Genomic DNA, 26,166 nt, shown 5'->3' on the forward strand with positions numbered 1-26,166 from the left:
GGAACACCTAGTAGAACCAGTGGGTATGGTTAGGCAAGAGGGTTGAAAGGCAGCTCTGGGCATGAGCAGAACAGGGGAAGAGGGCTCCAACAGGCAGATGGAGGCCCTTCTGTTCCAGGGAAGGTGGGGGACTATGCCTCTCATGGAAAGACAAGGAAGCTTTGTGTCTGGACTTCAGGACCCAGGTCCCTCAATTTGCTGTCCCTAAAAGCCCATCTGCCTAAAAGCAGTTCAGCTGTCTGTGGGAAAGGGAACTCCAGGCTTAGGACTTATGTCCCCATGGAGTTTTTCAGGCCAGAGCTGTGGGGGACAGGATTCTACACCTTAGTTCAGGAAGACGGTGTGGCCAGGTTTGCTCTGAGCCCCCTAACAGTTACTTATACTTTTCTTCAGCCCCTCCCCTCTTTATTACATTAGCTTCATCTTTCCCTGGGGTCACTATTTCATCACTCCACCATCATAGCTTGGCCTGGTTGTTGTCATCAGCAGGTCTGAGCTAAGGAAATGGGGAAATGTAAAGCATTCATTGAGCAGTCATTTTGACAGTCAGGGAATGATTTACATTCTAGATTACATTAGATCTAGGTTCTACTGAATGGTTGGCAGGACCTCTAAGTGCTTTTTACCTAATGAAGAGATTGGTCAGCCAATAATAGACTGCCATGTCATCCTTGAATAATTGGGAACACAGAGTCTGGATGCTAATAGCCAACATTCTGTGAGCATTTACTGCATCCCAGCCACTGACCACAGTTCTTTACAGACATTGTTAGTGGTGATTTTATGTCAGGTTTTATATGAAAACCTGAGATACAAAATTAAGTAAGCTTTGTATCATTCTTACCCCTGAAAATTTCATAAACTCATAGGCTCATTCCAGTGTCACAGCCACCCTGGAAAGATGAGTCAGGGATGGTATGATTCTTTCTGTTCTCCTGATCTGTAGTGACAGGACTGAAACAAGGAATTTAAATGATTTTCTCAAAATCACACGTGGCTGGAAAGACTAGAAGTACAGTATCTATATTTTATTATTGGATACCCACCGCTTTTTAGCCACATCCTCCAAGCTTCACCTCATCAGCCAGCATTCATGAATCCTGGAAAATTACACAGTCACTCAGACAAATTTCCTGAAGTGTGGAAAGAAAAGTTAACATGGGGGCTTCTCTCATGGTCCCGTGGTTAAGAATCTGCCTGCCAGTGCAGGGAAGACGGAGTCAATCCCTGCTCTGGGAAGATCTCACATGGTGCAGATCTCTTGGTGCAGCTGAGCCCCTGCACCACAACTACTGCGCCTGAGCTCTAGAGCCTGCAGGCCGCAACTACAGAAGCCTGTGTGCCTGGAGCCTGTGCTCCGCAGCAAGAGAAGCCACTTCAGTGAGAAGCCCGGACACAAGGAAGAGTATCCCCTGCTTGCCACACCTGGAGGTAGTCTGTGCGTCGCAATGAAGACCCTGTGCCACCAAAAACAAATAAATTTTTAAAAGTTACCATGGCACATACTTTCCTAAACCTCACAATGAACACAGAGCCACACTGGGATTAGGGCTCATTTATGAAATACACTTGAGATTCCTGGACAGGATGGAGTTGTGGAAGGTTTTCTGCGGTGGGGATTCAGTTCAGTTCAGCCGCTCAGTTGTGTCCGACTCTTTGCGACCCCATGAATCGCAGCACGCCAGGCCTCCCTGTCCATCACCAACTCCCTAAGTTTACCCAAACTCATGTCCATCGAGTTGGTGATGCTATCCAGCCATCTCATCCTCTGTCGTCCCCTTCTTCTCCTGCCCTCAATCCCTCCCAGCATCAGGGTCTTTTCCAATGAGTCAACTCTTCGCATGAGGTGGCCAAAGTACTGGAGTTTCAGCTTCAGCATCAGGTCCTTCCAAAGAACACCCAGGACTGATCTCTTTTAGGATGGACTGGTTGGATCTCCTTGCAGTCCAAAGGACTCTCAAGAGTCTTCTCCAATACCATAGTTCAAAAGCATCAATTCTTTGGTGCTCAGCCTTCTTTATAGTCCAACTCTCACATCCATACATGACTGCTGGAAAAACCATAGCCTTGACTAGATGGGCTTTGTTGGCAAATTAATATCTCTACTTTTCAATATGCTGCCTAGGTTGGTCATAACTTTCCTTCCAAGGAGTAAGCATCTTTTAATTTCATGGCTGCAATCACCATCTGCAGTGATTTTGGAGCCCACAAAAATAAAGTCTGACACTGTTTCCATTGTTTCTCCATTTATTTCCCATGAAACGATGGGACCAGATGCCATGATCTTCGTTTTCTGAATATTGAGGTTTAAGCCAACTCTTTCACTCTCCTCTTTCACTTTCATCAAGAGGCTGTTTAGTTCTTGTTCACTTTCTGCCATAAGTAGGGGTCATTCTGCATATCTGAAGTTATTGATATTTCTCCTGGCAGTCTTGATTCCAGCTTGTGCTTCTTCCAGCCCAATGTTTCTCATGATGTACTCTGCATATAAGTTAAATAAGCAGGGTGACAATATACAGCCTTGACGGACTCCTTTTCCTATTTGGAAGCAGTCTGTTGTTCCATGTCCAGTTCTAACTGTTGCTTCCTGACCTGCATATAGGTTTCTTAAGAGGCAGGTCAGGTGGTCTGGTATTCCCATTTCTTTCAGAATTTTCCACAGTTTATTGTGATCCACACAGTCAAAGGCTTTGGCATGGTCAATGAAGCAGAAATAGGTGTTTTTCTGGAACTCTCTTGCTTTTTTGATGATCCAGCGGATGTTGGCAATTTGATCTCTGGTTCCTCTGCCTTTTCTGAAACCAGCTTGAACATCTGGAAGTTTACGGTTCACGTTTTGCTGAAGCCTGGCTTGGAGAATTTTGAGCATTACTTTACTAGCGTGTGAGATGAGTGCAATTGTGCAGTAATGGTGGGGGGTGGGATTAGTTAAATAGAGGTTAAAAATTTGAGAAGGAGAGAGACTTTACTGTCAGGTTGTTTTTTCCTAGTTCTTTTGGATGAATTCTGGGCCAGGAAGGGAGTTTATCTGGGGATGTGAGGACTGAGAGCAGAAAAGCAGATTTTCTGGAGAAGCTGGCACTGGGGTCTGCTGCCTGTTGATGAGCTTCACATTGGTATCTGTAGCTCAGAGCTCTGGTCCTGCATACACGACTGCTTCCTGGAAACCACTGTTTGCATCTCCTCTCGGCTCCTGAAATGTAGCCTGTCAAGCTAAACTCCTTATTCCTCTAACCTTTCAAATTCAGTCTTCTGCCTCTTTTCCTCCTTTTAGGAGACAGCTCTACCTTTCAGTTAAAATTTTTTCTCTTTTTCTGACCACTCAATCCCAAAGTCCATCCTGCTTCCCCAGATCTCTCCAATCCATCCATGGCTTTCCATTCTCACTGCTGCCACCCTACTCCATGCCATAATCTTGACTTACTTGAACTAATGCATGTGCCTGCCTACTGTTGCTCCACTTAACCTTGTTTTACTCAGACATCTTTCCTAAAATGTAGGTGAGAGAGTATTAGTCTCTTTCTTAAAACTCTTGAGCAGTTCCCTACTGACTGTAGAATGACCCCTAGCATGGTTTAGGAAGATCCCTTGACATCACCTCACTTCGTCATGTCTCATCCCCTCTTTGCCACCCCCTCCTGCCTGCTCACCCGACATACTTATTTGCAGGCCTGCAAAACTACTTTCAAGTGTGAATTTTCTTGTTTCAATAAATAACTTTTTTAATGATACATTAGTCCTTGAATGTTTCCTTTAGTTTGCCAGTTTCATTTTTCCCCCCTTTTTCTTTTGAGATATTGATATCTGATACGGACATTGTTCTCAAAGTTTCTCTTTGTGAAAGATAACTTTAGAATCCTATGAGTATATATGTATATGTATGGTATTCAACATTTCCTCATGTTTGTAAATTTCTTATCGTTAAGTTCTTTATTAGAGGTATTATAGATTCCATACATATATATACATGGAGATATACCTGTCCGTGGCCTCATTCCACAGAATATCTAAGGTTTAAAGGGACTCTAAATCTATTACTGTTTCATTCTGTTATCTAACAGATTTTTTATTTAAGCAATATCCTTGTTGTATTTGGGCTTCCCTTGTGGTTCAGCTGGTAAAGAATCTGCCTGCAATGTGGGAGACCTGGTTTTGATCCCTGGGTTGGGAAGATCCCCTGGAGAAGGGAAAGGCTATCCACTCCAGTATTCTGGCCTGGAGAGTTCCATGGACTGTATAGTCCATGGGGTCACAAAGAGTCGGATGCAGCTGAGCGACTTTCACTCACGCTTGTTGTATTTGCTGCCAAAAAATCCATTTAAACAAGGCAGGCACAGAGAAAGGAGAAAGTGAGTGAACAAGAGTACGCTGTCCCAGAGGGTAGTGTGGTAGGAACAGATTTGGAGATCTGACAGGGGCCTCTAGTACTGGTGTTGGTTGAGAACTTTTCTTCAAATGGTATTTGTGAGTACAGCCTGTACAAGTGAAGCGGTTCTGAGGAGGGGTGGGCTGAGTGTGACATGAATAAAGGAGAAGGGAGTCCATGTCACAGAGAAGGGTGGAGACATAGCTCTGCTTCATCAGAGTAGCCCAGAAAGCGGAGGGCCAATGGGACATGTAGAGGGAGGGGCGCTAGTTAAACACTGTGGGGAAGAAACTGGTGAAAAGAACTGCGAAGCTAGGGAAAGAGCTTGGGATGCATTTTAATACCACAGAAAGTTCACTCGCTTCTCACCTCCTTAGATAAGGGATAAGGCTCAGACCCCTGAAACTCATCTTCCCATAGGGCAGATACCAATTAGGCTGCGAGGATTTCCGTGCCAATTGACTCCTTTTTTATACTAAGGATCAAGACTGGGAGAAGTGGCCTCTAAATGACAGACTTGTAGAGTCCTCATCCCAGTTCTCTCATTTGCACTTCATCCGGCTCTTCAGAATCCCTAAGTGGGTTATAAGTTCTGTTCCTGCTTTGTGACTATTCCCATTACAACCTTATCCTCAGGACGAGATTCAGGCATCAACATGAAGTGTATCCTATTATCCTTGTTGATGATAACTGGTGAGTGACTAAAGGTATCTCTGTCTTGTTTGATTGGGCCTCAACTATGAGATAAGGCTATAGAGCTCTGTTGGGATGGAGAGCTGATGGACCAGAAACAGGGAAGTTTGGGAAATATGTCATTTACCAGTGTCATTGTCTGTACAGGCTGTGCAGAAGCTTTTTAGTTTGATGTACCATCACTTGTTGATGTTTGCTTTTGTTGCTTGTATTGTTACTGTCGTATCAAAAAAATTGTTAAGACCCATGTTAAGGAGTTTCTTCCCTATGTTTCCTTCTAGGAATTTTATGGTATCCCTTTCATAATAGCATAAAAAAATAAAATACCTAGGAATAAATTTAACAAAGGAAGTGAAAGATCTGTACAATGAAAACTGTTAGACTTTGAAGAAAGAAATTAAAGAAGACATAAACAAAATTGAGATATCTCATGTTCATGGATTGAAAGAATTAATGTTGTTAAAATTTCCATACTACCCAAAACCAGCTATAGATTCAGTGAAATCTCCATCAAAATTCCAACGACATTTTTCACAGAAATAAAAGAGCAGTCCTAAAATTTATATGGAATCACAAAAGACCTTAAATAGCCAAAGCAATCCTGAGAACAAAGCCAGAAGCATCACACTTCAGACTATACCACAAAACTATAGTAATTAGAACATTGTGGTATTGGCATAAAAATAGAAACGTAGAACAGTGAAACAGAATAGAGAGCCTAGAAATAAATGCTTATATATTCAATCAGTTGATATTTGACAAAGGAGACAAGAACCCTCTACGAAGAAGGGATAGTTTCTGCAATAAATGGTGTTGGGAAAACTGAATAACCACACGCAGAAAACTGAAATGGAAAACCTGTCTTACACCACTCACAAAAATTAACTCAAAATGAGTTAAATACTTAAAAGACCCAAAGCCTTGAGATTCCTAGAAGAAAACATAGGAAAGAAGCTCCTAATTGATTTTCAAATGTTGAACCCATCCTTCATACATAGCAGAAATCCCACATGGTCTTAGAGCATCTATAATGTTTTTTTATACATTGTTGAATTATATTTAACTAATGTTTTGTTGACGATTTTTGATCATGAGAAGTCTTTTTTTTTTTTTGTAGTTTTCTTGTAATGACTTTGTTTTTGGTATCAAGATAATGCTGGTCTCATAGAATAATTTAGGAAATATTCCTTCTGCTTCCATCTTTTGAAAAAGATTGCAGAGAATTGGTGTAATTTCTTACTTAAATGTTTGGTAGAATTCATGAGTCAACTCATCTGGGCCCAGTGCTTTCTCTTTTGGAAAGTTATTGTTTAATCGATATCTTTAATAAATACAGATATTTAGATTGTCTATTTCTTCTTGTTTGTGTTTTGGCAGAGTATATCTTGGACAGAATTCGTCTAGGTTTTCATGTTTGTAGGCATAGAGTTGTTTATAGTATTCCTTTGTGGTCCTTCTGGGCTTCCGGGTGGCACAGTGGTAAAGAATCCACCTGATTATGCAGGAGACGTGGGAGATGTGGGTTTGATCCCTGGGTCAAAAACATCCCCTAGAGTAGGAAATGGCAACCCACTCCTGTATTCTTGCTTAGAAAATTCAGTGGACAGAGAAGTATGGTGGGCTACAGTTCATGGGGTTGCAAAGAGTCAGACATGACTGAGCATTCACGCTAACAAGAGATGATCTGGATTCAGGGATAGATTGTGGGAGTTAAATAAGAATTAGATTTATGTGCTGGAAGAGTTTAGAGTAAGAAGGAATGAGAACATTGCCTATGCCAGTGGTTTGCAACCTTTTTGATCATAAGAACCCCTCTTAGTCTTATTAATAAAACATGATGTATTAACATCATATATCTTGAGAGTCCCTTGGATGGCAAGGAGATCAAACAAGTCAATCCTAAAGGAAATCAACCTGAAATACTCATTGGAAGGACTGATGCTGAAGCTGAAGCTCCAATATTTTCGCCACCTGATGCGAAGAGCTGACTCAGTAGAAAAGACCCTGATGCTGGGAAAGACGAAAGGATAAGATGGTTAGATATTATTACCAACTCAATGAACATGAATCTGAGCAAACTCCAGGAGACAGTGAAGGACAGGGAAACCTGGTGTGCTTCAGACTATGGGGTTGCAGAGTCATACATGACTTAGTGACTGAACAACAACATTAGCATCATAAAAAGATTCAAAATATTTTAAGACTAAAAGGAGTTCTTATGCTAAAAAAAGTTGTGAAGCAGGTGGCGCTAGTGGTAAAGAATCCACCTGCCAATGCAGGAGATGCAAGAGACACGGGTCTGATCTCTGGGTTGGGAAGATGTCCTGGAGTAGGAAATGGCAACGCACTGCAGTATTCTTGCCTGGAGAATCCCGTGGACAGAGGAGCCTGGTAGACAACAGTCATGGGTTTGCAGAGAGTCAGACATTACTGAAACAACTTAGCATGCATTCATGCATGCATGGCAGAAACCAATTAGTATTCAACAGATTGAAAAATGCATGCATGTATATATTTGGACAGAAGTACACATGTCTGTATACATAATATTAGCCTTTAGTGATGATGCTTGCTTCATATATGAACCCATAAAACCCTTGCATTAATTTCAGAGCCTTCGCATGGCCCCTTGCATGCAAAGTGAGTTTTACTCTAATCTCTCATTAATTCATTTGTATAATACCTATGTACTGAGTTTATACCATGTGCTTAGCATTATGCTGAATGCTTGGGGATATTGCATAAATCATTGTTCTTTTACTGCTTATTAGATGAAAACCCATAGACCCAGAAATATAAATTGATATAGCAAGAGAAGCCCCAGTTGGAACAGAGATTTTTTTAAAATAAGTAATAGTTTTATATTTTCCTATCTCCTTTCCTGAACTGGAGAAAGCAATATTTGACCTAAGTTGTTGAACCCACTAACCAGATGCCACCAAGAACAACACCAAGAATTTTTTAAAGTGAGGTTTATTTAACTTTATGCAGCAGGGACAACCTCCAGAGAACATCATGTGTCCCAGTAAAGGGAACTTGGGAGGAGCATCTTAAAAGGTTTGATGGATAATTTGGAAGATGGAGTTAGAGAAATGGAGTCAGTTCAGAATTTGGTGTTGTCAAGAAGGAACATTCTGACTCTAATTGGGGTACCCTAACCCTAACTGGGTACTTTAAATGTTTTAATTAGTAGGTAGGAGGATTAAATTAGGGCTGGAGCTGTCACTGATAAACAAGTAGCAATAACGCAAATAAAGGGTGATATCAGTCAGTATCCAGTGTTTAGTTGTTTGGTAGGTAATGGAGAGGCTTTGTCTGTATCTTTTTCTGAGTATTAGTTTGCAATTTATCAGTATAAAAATATTCTTGAAACTGCTATGGTATAAAATAACATTTATTGAACACACATTATATGCATTATATGCCAAACATAATGCATTCAGTTTTCACAGCAACCTTAGGAGAGAAGTTCGTTTGTGATTTCAGTGTACAAATAAGGAGATTAAGCTATAGAGATCTACCTAATTTGTATAAGTTCCTACTACTGGTAAGGACAGAGCTAGAATTTGAATCCAGATAATCTGTTTCCAGAGAATAAGTACTGTCCTATATTTAAGTGCCCATCTGTTCAGAATATCTCTCCCTATATGTTCATGCCAGAATTGAAGTTTTAATTTTGATTAACTAATGAACTTATTGCTGTTGGAGTCACAATGACTGGTCTCTGAGCATCCCTGCAGTGTGCTAGTAGGAAAAGTCAGGGAGCTGCAGGACAGGCTGCGTGACTGTGACTGTGGATAGAACCAAGAAGTCCTAAGCCTTTGGGAGACTGGAATGAGCTAAGTCATCCTGGAAAACTGCAGACAGGGAGAAGAAAAGCGGGAGATCGTGTGGAGGAGAAGGATGTACATGGGATTTGGAATCAGATAGACTGAAATTGGGATCCTTGAACAAACCATCATTTACTAGTTGTATGACCTTAAGTATGTTTCCTAAGGTTCAGTTCTTACCTTGTAAAATAATATAAAATGTATCTACTCTATCTTGTTTCCCGTGAAAATTAAAAAAAATTTCTTTTTTTTAAAGAACTTAAAGTGCTTAGTGTGGCTTCACAGGTGGTCCAGTGGTAAATAATCCACTTGCCAGTGTAAGAGACATGGGTTCAATCCCTGGTTTGGGAAGATACCCTGGAGGAGGAAATGGTAACTCACTCTAGTATTCTTTTCTGGGAAGTATTCTTGCCCATAGACAGAGAGGCCTTGTGGGCTACAGTCCTTGGGATCTCAAAAGAGCTGGACACAACTGAGTGACTAAACAACAATAACAAAATGCTTAGTACAGTGTTTGTACAGTATGGGACTCTAGTACCATGAAGTGAAAAGTGAAACACTGGACTAGGTTGCCATTTCCTTCTCCAGGAGTACTTCCTGAACCAGGAATTGAACCCACGTCCCTAACATTGACAGGTGGATTCTTTACCCCTGAACCACCTGTGAAATCCCACTGAGCACTTTCAGTTCAGTTCAGTTGCTCAGGGGTGTCTGACTCTTTGCGACCACATGAAACACAGCACTCTGTCCATCACCAACTCCCAGAGTCCACCTAAACCCATGTCCATTGAGTCGGTGATGCCATCCAACCATCTCATTCTCTGTTGTCCTCTTCTCCTCCTGTCCTCAATCTCTCCCAGCATCAGGGTCTTTTCAAATGAGTCAGCTTTCACATCAGGTGGCCAAAGTATTGGAGTTTCAGTTTCAATATCAGTCCTACCAATGGACACGCAGGACTGATCTCCTTTAGGATGGACTGGTTGGATCTCCTTGCAGTCCAAGGAACTCTCAAGAGTCTTCTCCAATACCACAATTCAAAAGCATCCATTTTTTGGTGCTCAGCTTTCTTTATAGTCCAACTCTTACATCCATACATGTCCACTGGAAAAACCATAGCCTTGACTAGATGGACCTTTGTTGACAGAGTAATGTCTCTGCTTTTTAATATGCTATCTAGGTTGGTCATAACTTTCCTTCCAAGGAGTAAAAGTCTTTTATTTTCATGGATGCAATCATCATCTGCAGTGATTTTGGAGATCAAAAAAATAAAGTCAGCCCCTGTTTCCACTGTTTCCCCATCTATTTGTCACGAAGTGATGGGACCGGATGCCGTGATCTTAGTTTTCAGCATGTTGAGCTTTAAGCCAATGTTTTTACTCTCCTCTTTCACTTTCGTCAAGAGACTCTTTAGTTCTTCTTCACTTTTTGACATAAGTAGGGTGTCATCTGCATATCTGGGGTTATTGATATTTCTCCTGGCAATCTTGATTCCAGCTTGTGCTTCTTCCAGCCCAGCATTTCTCATGATGTACTCTGCATAAAAGTTTAATAAGCATGGTGACAAATATACAGCCTTGATGTACTCCTTTTCCTATCTGGAAGCAGTCTGTTGTTCCATGTCCGGTTCTAACTGTTGCTTCCTGACCTGCATATAGGTTTCTCAAGAGGCAGGTCAGGTGGTCTGGTAGTCCCATCTCTTTCAGAATTTTGCACAGTTTATTGTGATCCACACAGTCAAAGGCTTTGGCATAGTCAATAAAGCAGAAATAGATGTTTTTCTGGAACTCTCTTGCTTTTTTGATGATCCAGCGGATGTTAGCAATTTGATCTCTGGTTCCTCTGCCTTTTCTAAAACCAGCTTGGACATCTGAAAGTTCACGGTTCATGTATTGCTGAAGACTGGCTTGGAGAATTTTGAGCATTATTTTACTAGCATGTAACAGAAACAGAAGATATTAAGAAGAGGTGGCAAGAATACACAGAAGAACTATACAAAAAAGATCTTCATGACCAAGATGATCATGATGGTGTGATCACTCACCTAGAGCCAGACATCCTGAAATGTGAAGTCAAGTGGGCCGTAGAAAGTATCACTATGAACAAAGCTAGTGAGGTGATGGAATTCCAATGAAGCTATTTCAAATCCTGAAAGATGATGCTATGGAAGTGCTACACTCAATATGCCAGCAAGTGTGGAAAACTCAGCAGTGGCCACAGCACTGGAAAAGGTGAGTTTTCATTCCAGTTCCAAAGAAAGGCAATGACAAAGAATGCTCAAACTACCGCACAACTGCACTCATCTCACATGCTAGTAAAGTAATGCTCAAAATTCTCCAAGCCAGGCTTCAGCAATACGTGAACCGTGAACTTCCAGATGTTCAAGCTGGTTTTAGAAAAGGCAGAGGAACCAGAGATCAAATTGTCAACATCCGCTGGATCATGGAAAAAACAAGAGAATTCCAGAAAAATGTCTATTTCTGCTTTATTGACTATGCCAAAGCCTTTGACTGTGTGGATCACAATAAACTGTGCAAAATTCTGAAAGAAATGGGAATACCAGAGCACCTGACCTGCCTCTTGAGAAATCTGTATACAGGTCAGGAAGCAACAGTTAGAATTGGACATGGAACAACAGACTGGTTCCAAATAGGAAACGGAGTATGTCAGGCTGCATATTGTCACCCTGCTTATTTAACTTCTGTGCAGAGTACATCATGAGAAATGCTGGGCTGGAAGAAGCACAAGCTGGAATCAAGATTGCCAGGAGAAATATCAATAACCCCAGATATGCAGATGACACCACCCTTATGGCAGAAAGTGAAGAGGAACTAAAACATCTCTTGATGAAAGTGAAAGAGGAGAGTGAAAAAGTTGGCTTAAAGCTCAACATTCAGAAAATGAATATCATGGCACCTGGTGCCATCACTTCATGGGAAATAGATGGGGAAACAGTGGAAACAGTGTCAGCCTTCATTTTTTTGGCTCCAAAATCACTGCAGATGGTGACTGCAGCCATGAAATTAAAAGACATTTACTCCTTGGAAGGAAAGTTATGACCAACCTAGATAGCATATTCAAAAGCAGAGACATTACTTTGCCGACTAAGGTCCGTCTAGTCAAGGCTATGGTTTTTCCAGTGGTCATGTATGGATGTGAGAATTGGACTGTGAAGAAAGCTGAGTGCCGAAGAATTGATGCTTTTGAACTCTGGTGTTAGAGAAGACTTGCAAGTCCCTTGGACTGCAAGGAGATCCAACTAGTCCATCCTAAAGGAGATCAGTCCTAGGTGTTCTTTGGAATGAATGATGCTGAAGCTGAAACTCCAGTACTTTGGGCACCTCATGTGAAGAGTTGACTCATTGGAAAAGACTCTGATGCTGGGAGGGATTGGGGGCAGGAGGAGAAGGGGAAGACAGGATGAGATGGCTGGATGGCATCACCGACTCAATGGATGTGAGTCTGAGTGAACTCCAGGCATTGGTGATGGACATGGAGGCCTGGCGTGCTGCAATTCATGGGGGCGCAAAGAGTCAGACACGACTAAGTGACTGAACTTACTAGCGTGTGAGATGAGTGCAATTGTGCGAGAGTTTGAGCATTCTTTGGCATTGCCTTTCTTTGGGATGGCTTCCCTGGTGGCTCAGAGGTTAAAGCATCTGCCTGCAATGCGGGAGACGTGGGTTCAATCGCTGGGTTGGGAAGATCCCCTGGAGAAGGAAATGGCAACCCACGCCAGTACTCTTGCCTGGAGAATCCCATGGATGGAGGAGCCTGTTGTGCTATAGTTCACAGGGTCGCAAAGAGTTGGACACGATTTAGCGACCTCACTTTCAGTTTCACTTTCTTTGGGATTGGAATGAAAACTGACCTTTTCCAGTGCTGTGGCCACTGCTGAGTTTTCCACACTTGCTGGCATATTAAATGCAGCACTTTCACAGCATCATCTTTTAGGATTTGAAGTAGCTCAACTGGAATTCCATCACCTCCGCTAGCTTTGTTCGTAGTGATGCTTTCTAAAGCCCACTTGACTTCACATTCCAGGATGTCTGGCTCCAGGTGAGTGATCACACCATTGTGATTATCTTGGTCATGAAGATCTTTTTAGTACAGTTTTTCTGTGTTTTCTTGCCACCTCTTCTTAATATCTTCTGCTTCTGTTAAGTCCCTACCATTTCTATCCTTTATCGAGCCCATCTTTGCATGAAATGTTCCCTTGGTATCTCTATTTTCTTGAAGAGATATCTAGTCTTTCCCATTCTATTGTTTTCCCCTATTTCTTTGCATTGATCGCTGAGGAAGGGTTTCTTATCTCTCCTTGCTCTTCTTTGAAACTCTGCATTCAAATGGGTATATCTTTCCTTTTCTCCTTTGCTTTTGGCTTTCTTTCTTTTCACAGCTATTTGTAAGGCCCCCTCAGGCAACCATTTTGCTTTTTTCATTTCTTTTTCTTGTGGATGGTCTTGATTCCTGTCTCCTATGCAATGTCATGAACTTCCGTCTATAGTTCATCAGGCACTCTGCCTATCAGATATAGTCCCTTAAATCTATTTCTCACTTCCACTGTATAATCATAATGGATTTGATTTAGGTCATACCTGAATGGTCTAGTGTTTTTCTCCACTTTTTTCAATTTAAGTCTGAATTTGACAATAAGGACTTCATGATCTTAGCCACAGTCAGTTCCTGGTCTTGTTTTTGCTGACTGTATAGAGCTTCTTCATCTTTGGCTGCAGAGAATATAATCAATCTGATTTCGATGTCAACCATCTGGTGATGTCCATGTGTAGAGTCTTCTCTTGTGTTGTTGGAAGAGGGTGTTTGCTATGACCAGTGCGTTCTCTTGGCAGAACTCTATTAGTTTTTGCCCTGCTTCATTCTGTACTCCAAGGCCAAATTTGCCTGTTACTCCAGGTGTTTCTTGACTTCCTACTTTTGCGTTCCAGTCCCCTATAATGAACAGGACATCTTTTTGGGGTGTCAGTTCTAGAAGGTCTTGTAGGTCTTCATAGAACTGTTCAACTTCAGCTTCTTCAGGATTACTGGTTGGAGCATAGACTTGGATTACTGTAATATTGAATGGTTTGCCTTAGAAATGAACAGAGATCATTCTGTTGTTTTTGAGATTGCACTTTAGATACTTTAAAAATACATTAAAAGATTTTCACAGGAAATAAAAAGGTGGAGTGGATGTGGTTTATATTATTTTACGAAGTAAGGACTTAACCTTAGGAAATTTACTTGAAGTCGTATAACTAGTAAATGATGGTTGATTCAAGGATCCTGACTTCAGTCTATCTGAGTCCAATACCCGTGTATGTCCTTCTTCTCTGCATGATCTCCCTGCTTCTCTTCAGAAGCAAATGGAAGCCCACTCCAGTGTTCTTGCCTGGGAAATCCCATGGACAGAGGAGCCTGGTGGGCTACAGTCCATGGGGTCAGAAAAGAATTGGATATCACTGAGCGACTAAGCAACAATAGCAAAGTGCTTAGTACAGTCTTTGTACAGTATGAGACTCAGTACCATAGGGTAGGCTAAGTGATTATTGTGGGAAATATTGATACTATCTGACACTGGCATCTTAAAATCTCCATATCCATGCCAGTTCCCTTTCATCAGCTGGGTTATATCCCAATGATTCTTCTCTTTGTGTGTTTCAGGTGTTATTTCAATTTTTATTGAAGATACTGCAGACCTAAACAATCTTTTCTATTTATTATATCTGAAATCCAGTTACAAGCCCTGCATGGGGACTCTGATTGCTCCTCAGTGGGTGATAACGGCAGCACACTGCTTCTTACCGTAAGTGGTGGGGAATGTTCTACTCTATTAAGGCTTCCAGGCTGGGGCTCAGCACGCCTGTGGAAATTCTATAGAACTTGTGCTAGTCAGGAAGTCTTAATGATTTGATGGTAAAAGGGAGCTCAAGTACACAGATAAAATTTAACTACACATTCTTATGTTTAACATGTCCAGAAAGGAAACAGTTTTATGGTATAGTACAATATTTCATATACACAGAAAAATAAACCTGCATTTTTAAGATTCATCCAAAACTGTTAGATGTAACTGTATTTCATTTTTCATTGCTGTATAATTTTTCAATGTGAATGTCACCCAGTTTGGTTCATTCTTTTCTTGATAGATGTTTCAGTTATTTCTAGCTTTCTGCTATTTTGAAGTATTACTGTAAACATACTTGTACCATGTACCTTAGAACTTATTCTTATATATGTATCTGTGAGAGATATTCTGTATCTATATATGTATTGGTATCACAACATTTGTATCGGTAAGTATACCTGTTGGTATATAAATAGAATATATAATAAAGAGTGGAATTTCTTGGTTGTAGAGCTTGCAGATGTTTATTTGTACACACCTTCCAGCAATTTATGAGTTCTTCCAACACTGGGTATTGTCAAGCTCTTTAATTTTTTTGCTGGTTAACTGTCAATTATCCTAATGGTGTTACTTGACTAGTAGTGATGAACAACATCCTCCCACCCTCTCCTCCTCTTCCTTCTCCTGACAATAATGTATCTTTTGGGAAATACTCTCTTTTGTCTTTTAAACTTTTGTGTATTATAAAAATACTGCTTCATAGGATTTCTATAAGTGCTCTAGATATTACTCGTTTGTCAGTTATACATGTTGAAAATATCTTCTACTCTGTGGCTTTATCTTCTCTTTAGGGTATATTTTCATGCATAAGAGTTCTTAATGTAAAAAAAGAGAGATAATATATAAATAAATAAATATTTATAAATAATAAATTTTATATATATATGTATATATATATATATATATATAAAATAGAAACCCACATGGTACTTTGCAACTAACATTTAAGACATATATTCAAACATCTAAAGCATGCAAGCTTTCAGTGAAAAAAATAAGTGATTCATTAATATAAAAAGAGTTCTTAACTTCAGTATAATTAAATTTAAAACTTGAATTTTCAGTCTTTAGTTGTGGTTGTTGATCATTGTGCCTAGTTGAAAATATCTTTTATGATCATAGGCAGAAAGATATTCCTTTACATTTACTTCTAAAGATTTTAAAGCTTTGACTTTAATATTTAAATTTTTTGTGTAACTTGGAATTGATTTTTGTGAATGATGTGAAGTAGGGATCCAATTTTATTTTTTTTCAACATATTGAGCAAAATATCCAAATATCACTTGTAAGTAGTCCCTTCTTTCGCCACTGATCCACAGTATCTGTTTGTCATCTGTCGAATCTCCATCTGTACATGGGTCTGTTTCTGGGCTGTCGTTGCTGTTCCATTGGTTTCTTTATTATAGGCCACAGTGCCTTAATAATTGTGACTTTATCATAGTTTGTGATGTGTGATGTGGTTGGCCAGCCATCTTATTCTTCATCAGGAATGCTTAGGAATTCTTTTACATAAATTTAAAAATCAACTTGTTGCATTCTATGAAAAATTCTATTGGGATTTATTTGGAAATGCTTTGACTTTTTATGTCAGTTGGACAGTAATATCACTAGTTATTAAAGAAATGCAAATCAAAACCACAATGAGATATCACCTCATACCTGTCAGAATGGTAATCATGAAAAAATGTACAAATAACAAATGTTGGAGAGGATGTGGAGAAAAGAGGACTCATATACACTATTTGTGGGAATGTAAATTGGTGTGCCAGTGTGGAAAACATTATGGAATTTCTCAAAAAACTAAAAATAAAACTGTAACATGATCCAGCAATTCCATTCCTGGGCAAATATCCAGAAAAAATGAAAACAGTAATTTAAAAAGATACATGCACCCCTGATGTTCATAGAAGCATGATTTACAGTAGCCAAGATATAGAAGCAACCCAAGTGTCCATCAACAGTTGAATGGATAAAGAAATTGTGATATATATATCTCCACATATATATATTCAGTGAGAAGTTGCTGAGCCATAAACAAAAGGAATTCTGCCATTTGCAGCAATGTCGATGGACCTGGAGAATATTATGCTTAGTCAAAGAAGTCAGAGAAAGACAAATACGATACGATTTCACTTAAATGTGGAATCCAAAAGATAATCCAAATGAGTATATATGTAACACAGAAACAGACTCCCAGATAGAGAAAAGAAGCTGGGATTACCAGAGGGGAAACAGGTGGAGGAAGGGGAAATTAGGGGTATGGCATTAACAGACACAGACTACTGTGTTTGAAATAGATATGCAACAAGGATATATTGTATAGAATAGGGAATTACAGCCATTACCTTTTAATGACTATGAGTGGAGAATAATCTGTAAAAATACTGAGTCACTATCTTGTACACTTGAAACTAATATAATATTGTAAATCAAATATACTTCAATAAAAAGGAGTAAAATAAAATTTCCACTTGATTAAATCTTCCATTTGTAAGTTTAGCATTTTGGGAGTGAATTTTCTAAATTTTTCCAAATTAAAAAAATGTTTTGATAAGAGAAACTTCTTCCACTGTTGGTTGATGGGGATGTGAATTGGTATAGCCATAATAGAAAGCAGCATGGAGGTTCCTTAAAAGATTAAAAGTAGAGTTACCATATGACCTAGCAATCCTACTCCTGGGCATGTATCCAAAAGACAAAAACTCTAATTCTAAAAGATATATGCACCCCATTGTTCATAGCAGCATTATTTATTGTACAATAGTCAAGATGTGGAAGCAATCGAAATGTCCAGTGACAGAGAATAGATAAAGAAGATGTGGTATAGCAATATAAAATGGAATATTCAGTCCAGTTCAGTCGCTCAGTCGTGTCCGACTCTTTGTGACCTCACGAATCACAGCACACCAGGCCTCCCTGTCCATCACCAACTCCCGGAGTTCACTCAAACTCCATCGAGTTGGTGATGCCATCCAGCCATCTCATCCTCTGTCCCCTTCTCCTCCTGCCCCCAATCCCTCCCAGCATCAGTCTTTTCCAATGAGTCAGCTCTTCTCATGAGGTGGCCAAAGTACTGGAGTTTCATACTCAGCCATAAAACAGAATGAAATAATGCCATTTGCAGCAACATGAGTGGACCTGGAGATTATCACACTAAGTAAGTCAAAGACAAAGATCACGGGATATCGCTTATTGTGGATTCTAAAAAAATGATACAAATGAACTTATATAAAAATCAGAAATAGATCTACAGACGTAGAAAACAAACTTATGGTTATCAAAGGGGAAATGTAAGGAGGGATAAATGAGGAATTTTGGATTAACAGATACACACTACCGTTTTGTGGTCTGAGAATGTGATCTATGTGATACTGATTCTTTGAAAATCATTGAGACTTAGTTTTGGGACTAGTATGGAGTCAGTTTTTATAAATGTTTCTTGTGTGGTTGAAAGAAAGTGTACTCTCTAATTTTATGGGTGAAGGTTTTATGTATGTTAAGTATATCCAGTATATCAAACTTTGAAATTATGTAGTTCAAATCTTCTGTATCCTTTCTAATTTTTTTTTTTTTTGGCTTGATACCAGGAAATGAGAGGATTGTGTTGAAATTATTCCTCTGTGTTAGTAGACTGGTCAAAATAGTTCTATTAATTTATTTTTATTACTTTTTGTTTTTTAAAAATATATTTTAGGCTATTTTATTTGGTATCTATAAATTTAGGTACATTTATAAATTTAGGTACTTGGTACATTCCTGGTAAAATCAAACCTGTTATTATATGTCATTTCTTTCTCTCATACAGTTAGTATGTTTTATCTTAAAGCCTATTTTTGTCAGCTTTTAATACACCAACCTGGTTTTCTTTTGGTTAGTGTTGCCCTGGTATATCATGTTTATATCTTTTCTTTTCAAACATTCTGTATCCTTTTGATTTAAGCATGTATCTTAATTTATATATAGCAGGACTTAAAAAAATGTAATACTGTATTTGTCTTTTAATTGGTGAATTTAGGCCATTTGTGGTTATTTTGGTTATTGCTATATTTATATTTGCTTTTTAGCTATTTTGAATTTCTACTGTATTTTGTTTGGATAAAAAATACTTTTGCTTTCTTCTTATATTAGTAATTTAGATAACTTTAAATTTTCCTTTTTTCTATTCTTTCAGTTATTACTTTGTAAATTTTAATGGCTTCCCTGGTGGCTCAGCTGGTAAAGAATCCACTTGCAATGCAGGGCACCTAGGTTTGATCCCTGGGTTGTGAAGATCCCCTGGAGAAGGGAACGGCTACCCGCTCTAGTATTCTGGCCTGGAGAATTCCATGGACAGTATAGTCCATGGGGTCACAAAGAGTAGGACATGACTGACTTTCACTTTTCAAATTTTAATATGAATATTTAATAAAGTCTTAAGTTAAACAATATCCTAATGCTCATCCTAAAATCCTTCTCAGTTACTTTCCCTCATATTTCTCAGAGGCATCTACTATTCTGGTACTTTTTCACCGTAATTTAGCTTTCTGAAACATTATTTATTTAATTTTTGGTTGTGCTGGGTCTTCTTTGCTGCAAGTGGGCTTTCTCTAGTTGCAGTGAATGGGGGCTGCTCTTTGTTGCAGTGCGTGGGTTTCTCGCTGTGGAGCATGGGCTCTAGAGCACAGTAGTTGTGTACAGGCTCAGTTGTCCCGCGGCATGTGCCATCTTCCCGGACCAGGGATCACACTGATGTCTCCCGCATTGTCAGATGGATTCTTTACCACTGAGCCATCAGGAAAGCCCTCCTCCACATCATAGAGTTGTTTTAAGCTGAAATTCACTTACCATAATTTGCCCAAGAATCATCTGTTTACTTATGAATTTTCTTCAATATAAGCAGACTTCTAAATTATAAATATATATTATGATGCTGTTGTTGTTCAGTTGCAAAGCTGTGTCTGACTCTTTGCAATCCCATGGACTGGAGCATGCCAAGCTCCCCTTCCTTCACTATTTTCTGGAGTTTACTTAAACTCCATGTCCATTGAGTCAGTGATGCTATCTAACCATCTCATCCTTTGCTGTCCCCTTCTCCCAGCATGAGGGTCTTTTCCAGTGACTTGACTCTGCGTCAGGTGGCCAAAGTATTGGAGCTTCAGCTTCAGCATCAGCCCGTCCAATGGATATTCAAGATTGATTTCCTTTAGGATTGACTAGTTTGATCTCTTTGTAGTCCAAGGCACTCTCAAGAGTCTTCTCCAGCACTACAGTTTTATCTTATAAACTCCCAACAGAGTGGCAAGAATAGATTGAGACAAATTATACTGCTGTTAGGAGACAAATAAATTTAGCATTTGAGATTGCAGCAGAAAAGTGGTGTTCAGTACCGATATGGTATTTATTTTACTGTTATGGTTGGAGAGATCCCTGAGTGGGAGACTCAGGGGTCTCAGAGAAGTGTCTGAATTTAGAATCTTGAGCCATGTTAGTGAGTGGATTTCAACTGGATCTCAGTGGAACATCCAGTATTTTTGACTCTTATTCTTGTTAAAGACCATCAGAAAACCCTGTTAATTCAGTGAATTTTTGATTGAGATGAGTAGAGCATAACATATTTGGATGATCCTCCCTAGCTTTAAAATATTTCAACTCTCTAAGCTGTTAATTATTTCATTTGTACAATCTCATATTTTCTGTTTACCCCTAACACCCAAAGAAGTCCACTTACAGAAACTACTTTCAGAGAAGCCTTGGCTATCCACTTGTGCACTTCTTTCAGCTATTTCTGGGTGTCAAATTGAAGCTTCTACCTGGAAATATGCTTAAATTGGAGACCAAGCTATTATATGCTTAAGTCCTGGAGGTACCATTCACATTATAGTCTGGGTTAATAGTCTCAACCATAAAGAAGGCTGAGTGCTGAAGAATTGATGCTTTCAAACTGTGGTGTTGGAAAAGACTCTCGAGAGTCCCTTGGACAGCAAGGAGATCAAACCAGTCAGTCCTAAAGGAAATCAACCCTGAATATCCATGAGAAAGACTAATGCTGAAGCTGAAACTCCAATACTTTGGCCACCTGATGTGAAGAGCTGATTCATTGGAAAAGACCCTGATGCTGGGAAAGACTGAGGGTAGGAGAAGGAGGTAACAGAAAATGAGATGATTGTATAGGATCATCAACTCAATAGACATAAGTTGGAGCAAACTCTGGGAGACAGTGAAGGATAGGGAAGCCTGGCGTGCTGCAGTGCCTGGGGTTGCAAAGAGCTGGACATGACCAAGCAACTGAACAACAACAATGGCAACCCACTGCATTTTATGGCAGACACCCTACATGACCACAAGTGGTAGCTATGCATAAAGGTGTAGATGGACAAAGATGAGAGGAGGTTAAATGGATTACTATGGAAGGAAAGTGCATATGACTGTGTGTGTGTGTGAGGGAGATAGAAAGAAAGAGAGAGAGATTAGCCTTGTGATATGTGATAGTAGATAGTATCAACCTTTTTCCTCTCCATTTTCCAGAGATCTCCAGGTTATCTTAACTGGTGGAGCCATCACTTTTCAAGAGTTAATTGGGGAGATTCTGCCTTATGAGGAGGTCATCATTCACCCAAACTTCACTTTTACTTCTCCTAAAAATGATCTTATGCTGATAAAGTTGTCTGTGCCTCTCACCTTCTTCTCTGCCAGCATGTTTCAGTTGCCTGTTTCCAATTCAAGTGACGTTGCAGATTGCTTGGTTTACACCTGGGTGGAGGATAAAAGACCTTTTGGTGAGTGACTGTCAAAAAAGAATAATTAGCTGTATTCTTGGATATGTTCACATCTTCGGGATCTCTGAGGAGTCAGGGGAAGGAATTGGAACTAATTTTTAAGCATCCAGTTGTAACGGTAGAAATAGAGCAATGGTGTCAGCTCTTTAGAATAGAAGGGGTCATCTCCTTTAGGGCTTTGGGAATCCTAAATCAATGTGTTGCGTGTATGTATCACATCGGTACACACTGCAGAGGGCTGCGCCTCAGGGATTTATGTTTGAGTTTTGGTTCTGCCATTTATTATATGATTACTGAAAGATCCTTTAACTTCTCTGAATCTTAATTTGCAAATTGATGAAAATCATATTTTTCCTTTACCTGCCTATCAGTGATATGGTTATCGCTTACAGCAATGATAGATGCTACCATTTGCTGAACACTAATTATGTCCCAGGCACTAAGCATCCTGTATGTATTATTCAGTCATCATCATATATCATGTAGATCAGTTTTCTTAGGATTTATATCTTATAAATGAGGAAACTGAGACTCAGGGAGGTTAACTAGTTGTCCAGAGTCATAAGCTTTGTGATGGCAGAGCTTGGATTCAGATATTGTTTGGAGTGTCTTGGTTGGTACCACACCTTGATGCTGATCGTCTTCAAAGGTGATAAATAAACAGGAGGTTGTATTTAACCCATGATCTATTCCTTCAGTTCTTTCTCTGCAGTCCATTCTAACTGAAAAGAAGCCCGGATGGAGATGGAGGCAAAATACCTTATGAAAATGAAAATAGGAATGAAAGTCTCCTTTATTTATTATGCTTAGGAAATAGAAGAAGTTACCTGCAGAGCTTCATGACTGAACTGAGTGCTGATTCGGTCTGCAGAACATTACTGCATAAAACGTTCTTTGAAGACTTGTTCTGTGTGGGACACTTAAGAAAAAACACAGATGAATGCCAGGTAACCTTTCTCATTTCATTTGCCCATAAGCTCAGTCTCTGTTCTTTCTCTTTGTCTTTGTGTCTCTGTTACCTCTCATCCTTCATGAGGGTCTGTATTTTGCAGACAGACTGAGAGCTCAGAGAGTAAAGGGCTGAAGAATGATGACTCTGTCTCCTCCATCCTGTGTGAGAGATGAGAGAAATAGATTGTTGGGGAGTGTAAGGCTGTCTTCCAGCTACCATTTTGAAATTTTCTGTCCAGGGATGACTGGGAGGTAGTGGTGGTTAATGCAGTGGAAAGCTTTCACACTGTTGTATCCCAGGTCCTTTTGCATGGCAGATATAGTGGCCTTTGCTTTTGTTCAAGAGTTGACAAATTTCCAGGTGGGAAGAAGTTCTGATCCCCTCTGTTCTGTCTGGCAGGTGACCACAGCTGCACCAGCCACATGTGACAATAAATTACAAGGAATTATGTCTTGGACAACTGGATGTTTTCTGACAGATCATTCTGCTGTCTTCACTAACATCTACAGCCACATTCCATGGATCAAGAGCATTATTTCTACATAAGCTGATTCGCAACTCCACTGATAGCCTCCCTACATCCCAGCTGATCCATGGAAACCACTTTCTGTATCTTAGTCCCAATTTTTCCTAGGATCTAGGCTTGAGTGGAGTTTTAAAAGAAATCATTGATGACTCCTGGGTGTTGACATTTCTCTAGTTTCTTTAACTACTTCTTTGCTTATTCCCAGCTCACAAACAAGTGTCTATAACATTGAAAACAGGATGCTGGTCTCAAGAAGTGTAGTCCTCGATTATACAGAGTGAAGTAAGCCAGAAAGAAAAACACCAATACCGTATACTAACACATATATACAGAATTTAGAAAGATAGCAATGACGACCCTGTATGCAAGACAGCAAAAAAGACACAGATGTGTATAGTGGACTTTTGGACTCAGAGGGAGAGGGAGAGGGTGGGATGATGTGGGAGAATGGCATTGAAACATGTATACTATCATGTAAGAATCGAATCACCAGTCTATGTCTGATGCAGGATACAGCATGCTTGGGGCTGGTGCACGGTGATGACCCAGAGAGATGTTACGGGGAGGGAGGTAGGAGGGGGGTTCATGTTTGGGAACACATGTACGCCCATGGTGGATTCATGTCAGTGTATGGCAAAACCAATACAGTATTGTAAAGTAAAATAAAGTAAAAATAAAAATTAAAAAAAAAAGAAGTATAGTCCTACCAACTCAGATACTTCTGTTAAAATACTGCCTGTTTAACCTAAGGACACAGAAGACAAGTAGATATGAGGAACAATAACTCCTAGGAGTCTGTTTGGGCACGATGCAAACTACATACCTGAGCAGTAATTTGCTGAAATTAGTTAGATGATTTAGTAATTCTTCTAGTGATCAAATGTCTTCTGGGTGAGTGAGAGACAGAGAGAGTGTATGTGTGTGTGGGTATTATAGTTAATATTTCCATTACCTACTTAAAAGATCTGTGAAATCAAAATTTTCTGAGGTTTGCTGAGGTAACCCATAGGTCAGTTTAATTTTGGAATATGGATTTATATGAATTTTGTAATTCATATTACAAATATCAAGGATTTCCTAAGTGGTTGGATTGGTTTTTTTCCAATGTATTTTCCTTCCAATACATTTTCCTTTCTTACAGGGAAATGCAGTAGTGAAATTCATGAGGATTTTGGCTGAGAGATTTTATTTATGACCCTGAATGCATTCTCTAGGCCATGCATATATTTGTGAGCACACGCTTTTATTCTCAAGCACACCCCAAAGACACTTGTTTGTTGTTCCACAAATATATTCTCCACGTATCAAGTTTCATTAATCCATGATAGAGTAAACTGATTTTGATCTAAAATTTGCTAATTTTTACATAAAATACTGAGTGATCAAGAAATTTTAGTATCTGAAATGTGAAACATATATTTATTTTGTCCAATGCAGTGAAATATTGGGATTCTTTTGTTTAAACTGCTGATTGATATAAATTGCTTACTTTCACATAGCTTCTCAAAATCAAAGCCATTATTCCTTTTAAGACTATCATGGTGATCAGAGATAATGTGCTAAGTATATTGGAATGCATAGGAGGCATTCAGGAATTGGCAACAGTTAGTAATTTTAACAATTTCCAACTGTTTCATTTTTTGTTGCCTACTTAATTCCTACTCCTTAATTCTGTCCTCCTTTTTCTGGCCTCATTGTTACAGTTCTCAATGTCTTTGTCCCCCTGCAGTTGTTCTGGATTGAATCAGGCCCTCTACTTGCAGCCCTGTCTTATTGATTGCGTCACTGATACTTCAACCATTAGGCATTTTTGCTTCTTCATATCTTCTGACTTTGGATTTTCCTGGTATGAATTGCCTTCTTTCTATCTCACCTTGCTCTCCAATGTAAAAAGGAAAGGGTAAATCATTGCCTCTCTCTATATATATTTATCTGTGAATGAATGTGCTTCCTTGGTGGCTCAGATGGTAAAGAATCTGCTGCAATGGGAAAGATCCAGGTTTGATCCCCGGGTCAGAAAGATCCTCTGGAGAAGGAAATGGCAACCCACTTCAGTATTCTTGCCTGGAAAAACCCATGGACAGAGAAGCCTGGTGGGCTACAGTCCATGGGGTCACAAAGAGTCAGACACAACTGAGAGACTAACACGTGAACAGTTAATCTACTAATTTGTGGAGAGTGTGAATACTTTCTACTTATCCGGTCGATTTCTTCTAAACTCAATTCTGTATATGAAAGAAAGTGAAAGCGTTAGTCACTCATTCCTGTCTCACTCTTTGCAAGGCTATGGACTGTAGCCCACCAGGCTCCTCTGTCCTTAGGATTCTCAGCAAGAACAGTAGAGTGATCTCCCATATCACAGGCAGATTCTTTACCATCTGAGCCATCAAGGAAGACCCAATCTTGCATATGGTTGCAAAGCCTTTTCATTTCTGTCCCACATTTAACTTGGTTTATCAGTAACTTCAGGTAGCCTCTGCCCTGTCTTCCCTCCACCTCCCTCTCCTGACGTATCCACCAGTCACTGTTGTATTCCCTTTCTGGTTCCTTTTTCTCTTTCCATGGATTGGGGTTAATATCCCACAACCTTCTCTTTAGCTTAGGTCTGTTGCACTTAAATGGACCGCTGATACAAAACAGCAGATTTCAATGTGGTAAATGAAGAACAACAAAAATGGGAACATGAAGGATGGGCCTGGTCAGGCGGCTGGTTCTCCTCTGCACTGTGAAGGAGAGCTATCTTGCCTCCAGCCTTCTGATTCAATCATGTCTGATCTTTAGCTCATGAGAGAGATCACCTTTCATGGGTCTATAACTTATAGATTATTTCAAAGATCCTTTCTGAACTCATGTGTAAATGTTGCCTATTAACTTCTATTTATCCCCAATTTATTCTGTTTTTATTTACTTATCTTAGACCCATTCCAGTGTCCTAAAGAGTTCATTCCAAAATCTGATTATGGGTCTTCGTTTCTGTTGGTTCCCTTGGTAAACTATTCTACTTGCACCACCTCTATTATTACCACATACTTGCCGACTTTTGCAGACTTCTGACATCACATCTTTCCGTCCTCAGTACACATTCTTCTTTGGAAATATGTGAGGGATGATATACAGTAGATTGTGGTCCCTTTATTAGAAT

General features: G+C 39.6%; 1 protein-coding gene across 1 annotated transcript; it reads left to right on the forward strand.

Moving 5' to 3' along the window:
• Positions 1-279: 279 nt before the first annotated feature.
• Positions 280-23,734, forward strand: LOC138439829 (serine protease 58-like). Its single transcript, XM_069588902.1, has 6 exons — positions 280-340; positions 4,946-5,059; positions 14,548-14,689; positions 21,296-21,546; positions 22,357-22,493; positions 22,898-23,734. The coding sequence occupies exons 1-6, from the start codon at positions 280-282 to the stop codon at positions 23,042-23,044; spliced, it is 852 nt and encodes a 283-aa protein (XP_069445003.1). The 3' UTR covers positions 23,045-23,734.
• Positions 23,735-26,166: the final 2,432 nt, after the last annotated feature.

This window comes from Ovis canadensis, chromosome 4, assembly GCF_042477335.2.
Source record: "Ovis canadensis isolate MfBH-ARS-UI-01 breed Bighorn chromosome 4, ARS-UI_OviCan_v2, whole genome shotgun sequence".
NCBI classification, from domain to species: Eukaryota; Metazoa; Chordata; class Mammalia; order Artiodactyla; family Bovidae; genus Ovis; species Ovis canadensis.

Coding starts and splice junctions, on each gene's coding strand:
- LOC138439829 (XM_069588902.1), top strand. CDS start 280: ATGGAGTTTTTCAGGCCAGAGCTGTGGGGGACAGGATTCTACACCTTA. Junction 5,060..14,547: donor ATCCTTGTTGATGATAACTG/GTGAGTGACTAA, acceptor TGTGTGTTTCAG/GTGTTATTTCAATTTTTATT. Junction 22,494..22,897: donor AAAACACAGATGAATGCCAG/GTAACCTTTCTC, acceptor TCTGTCTGGCAG/GTGACCACAGCTGCACCAGC.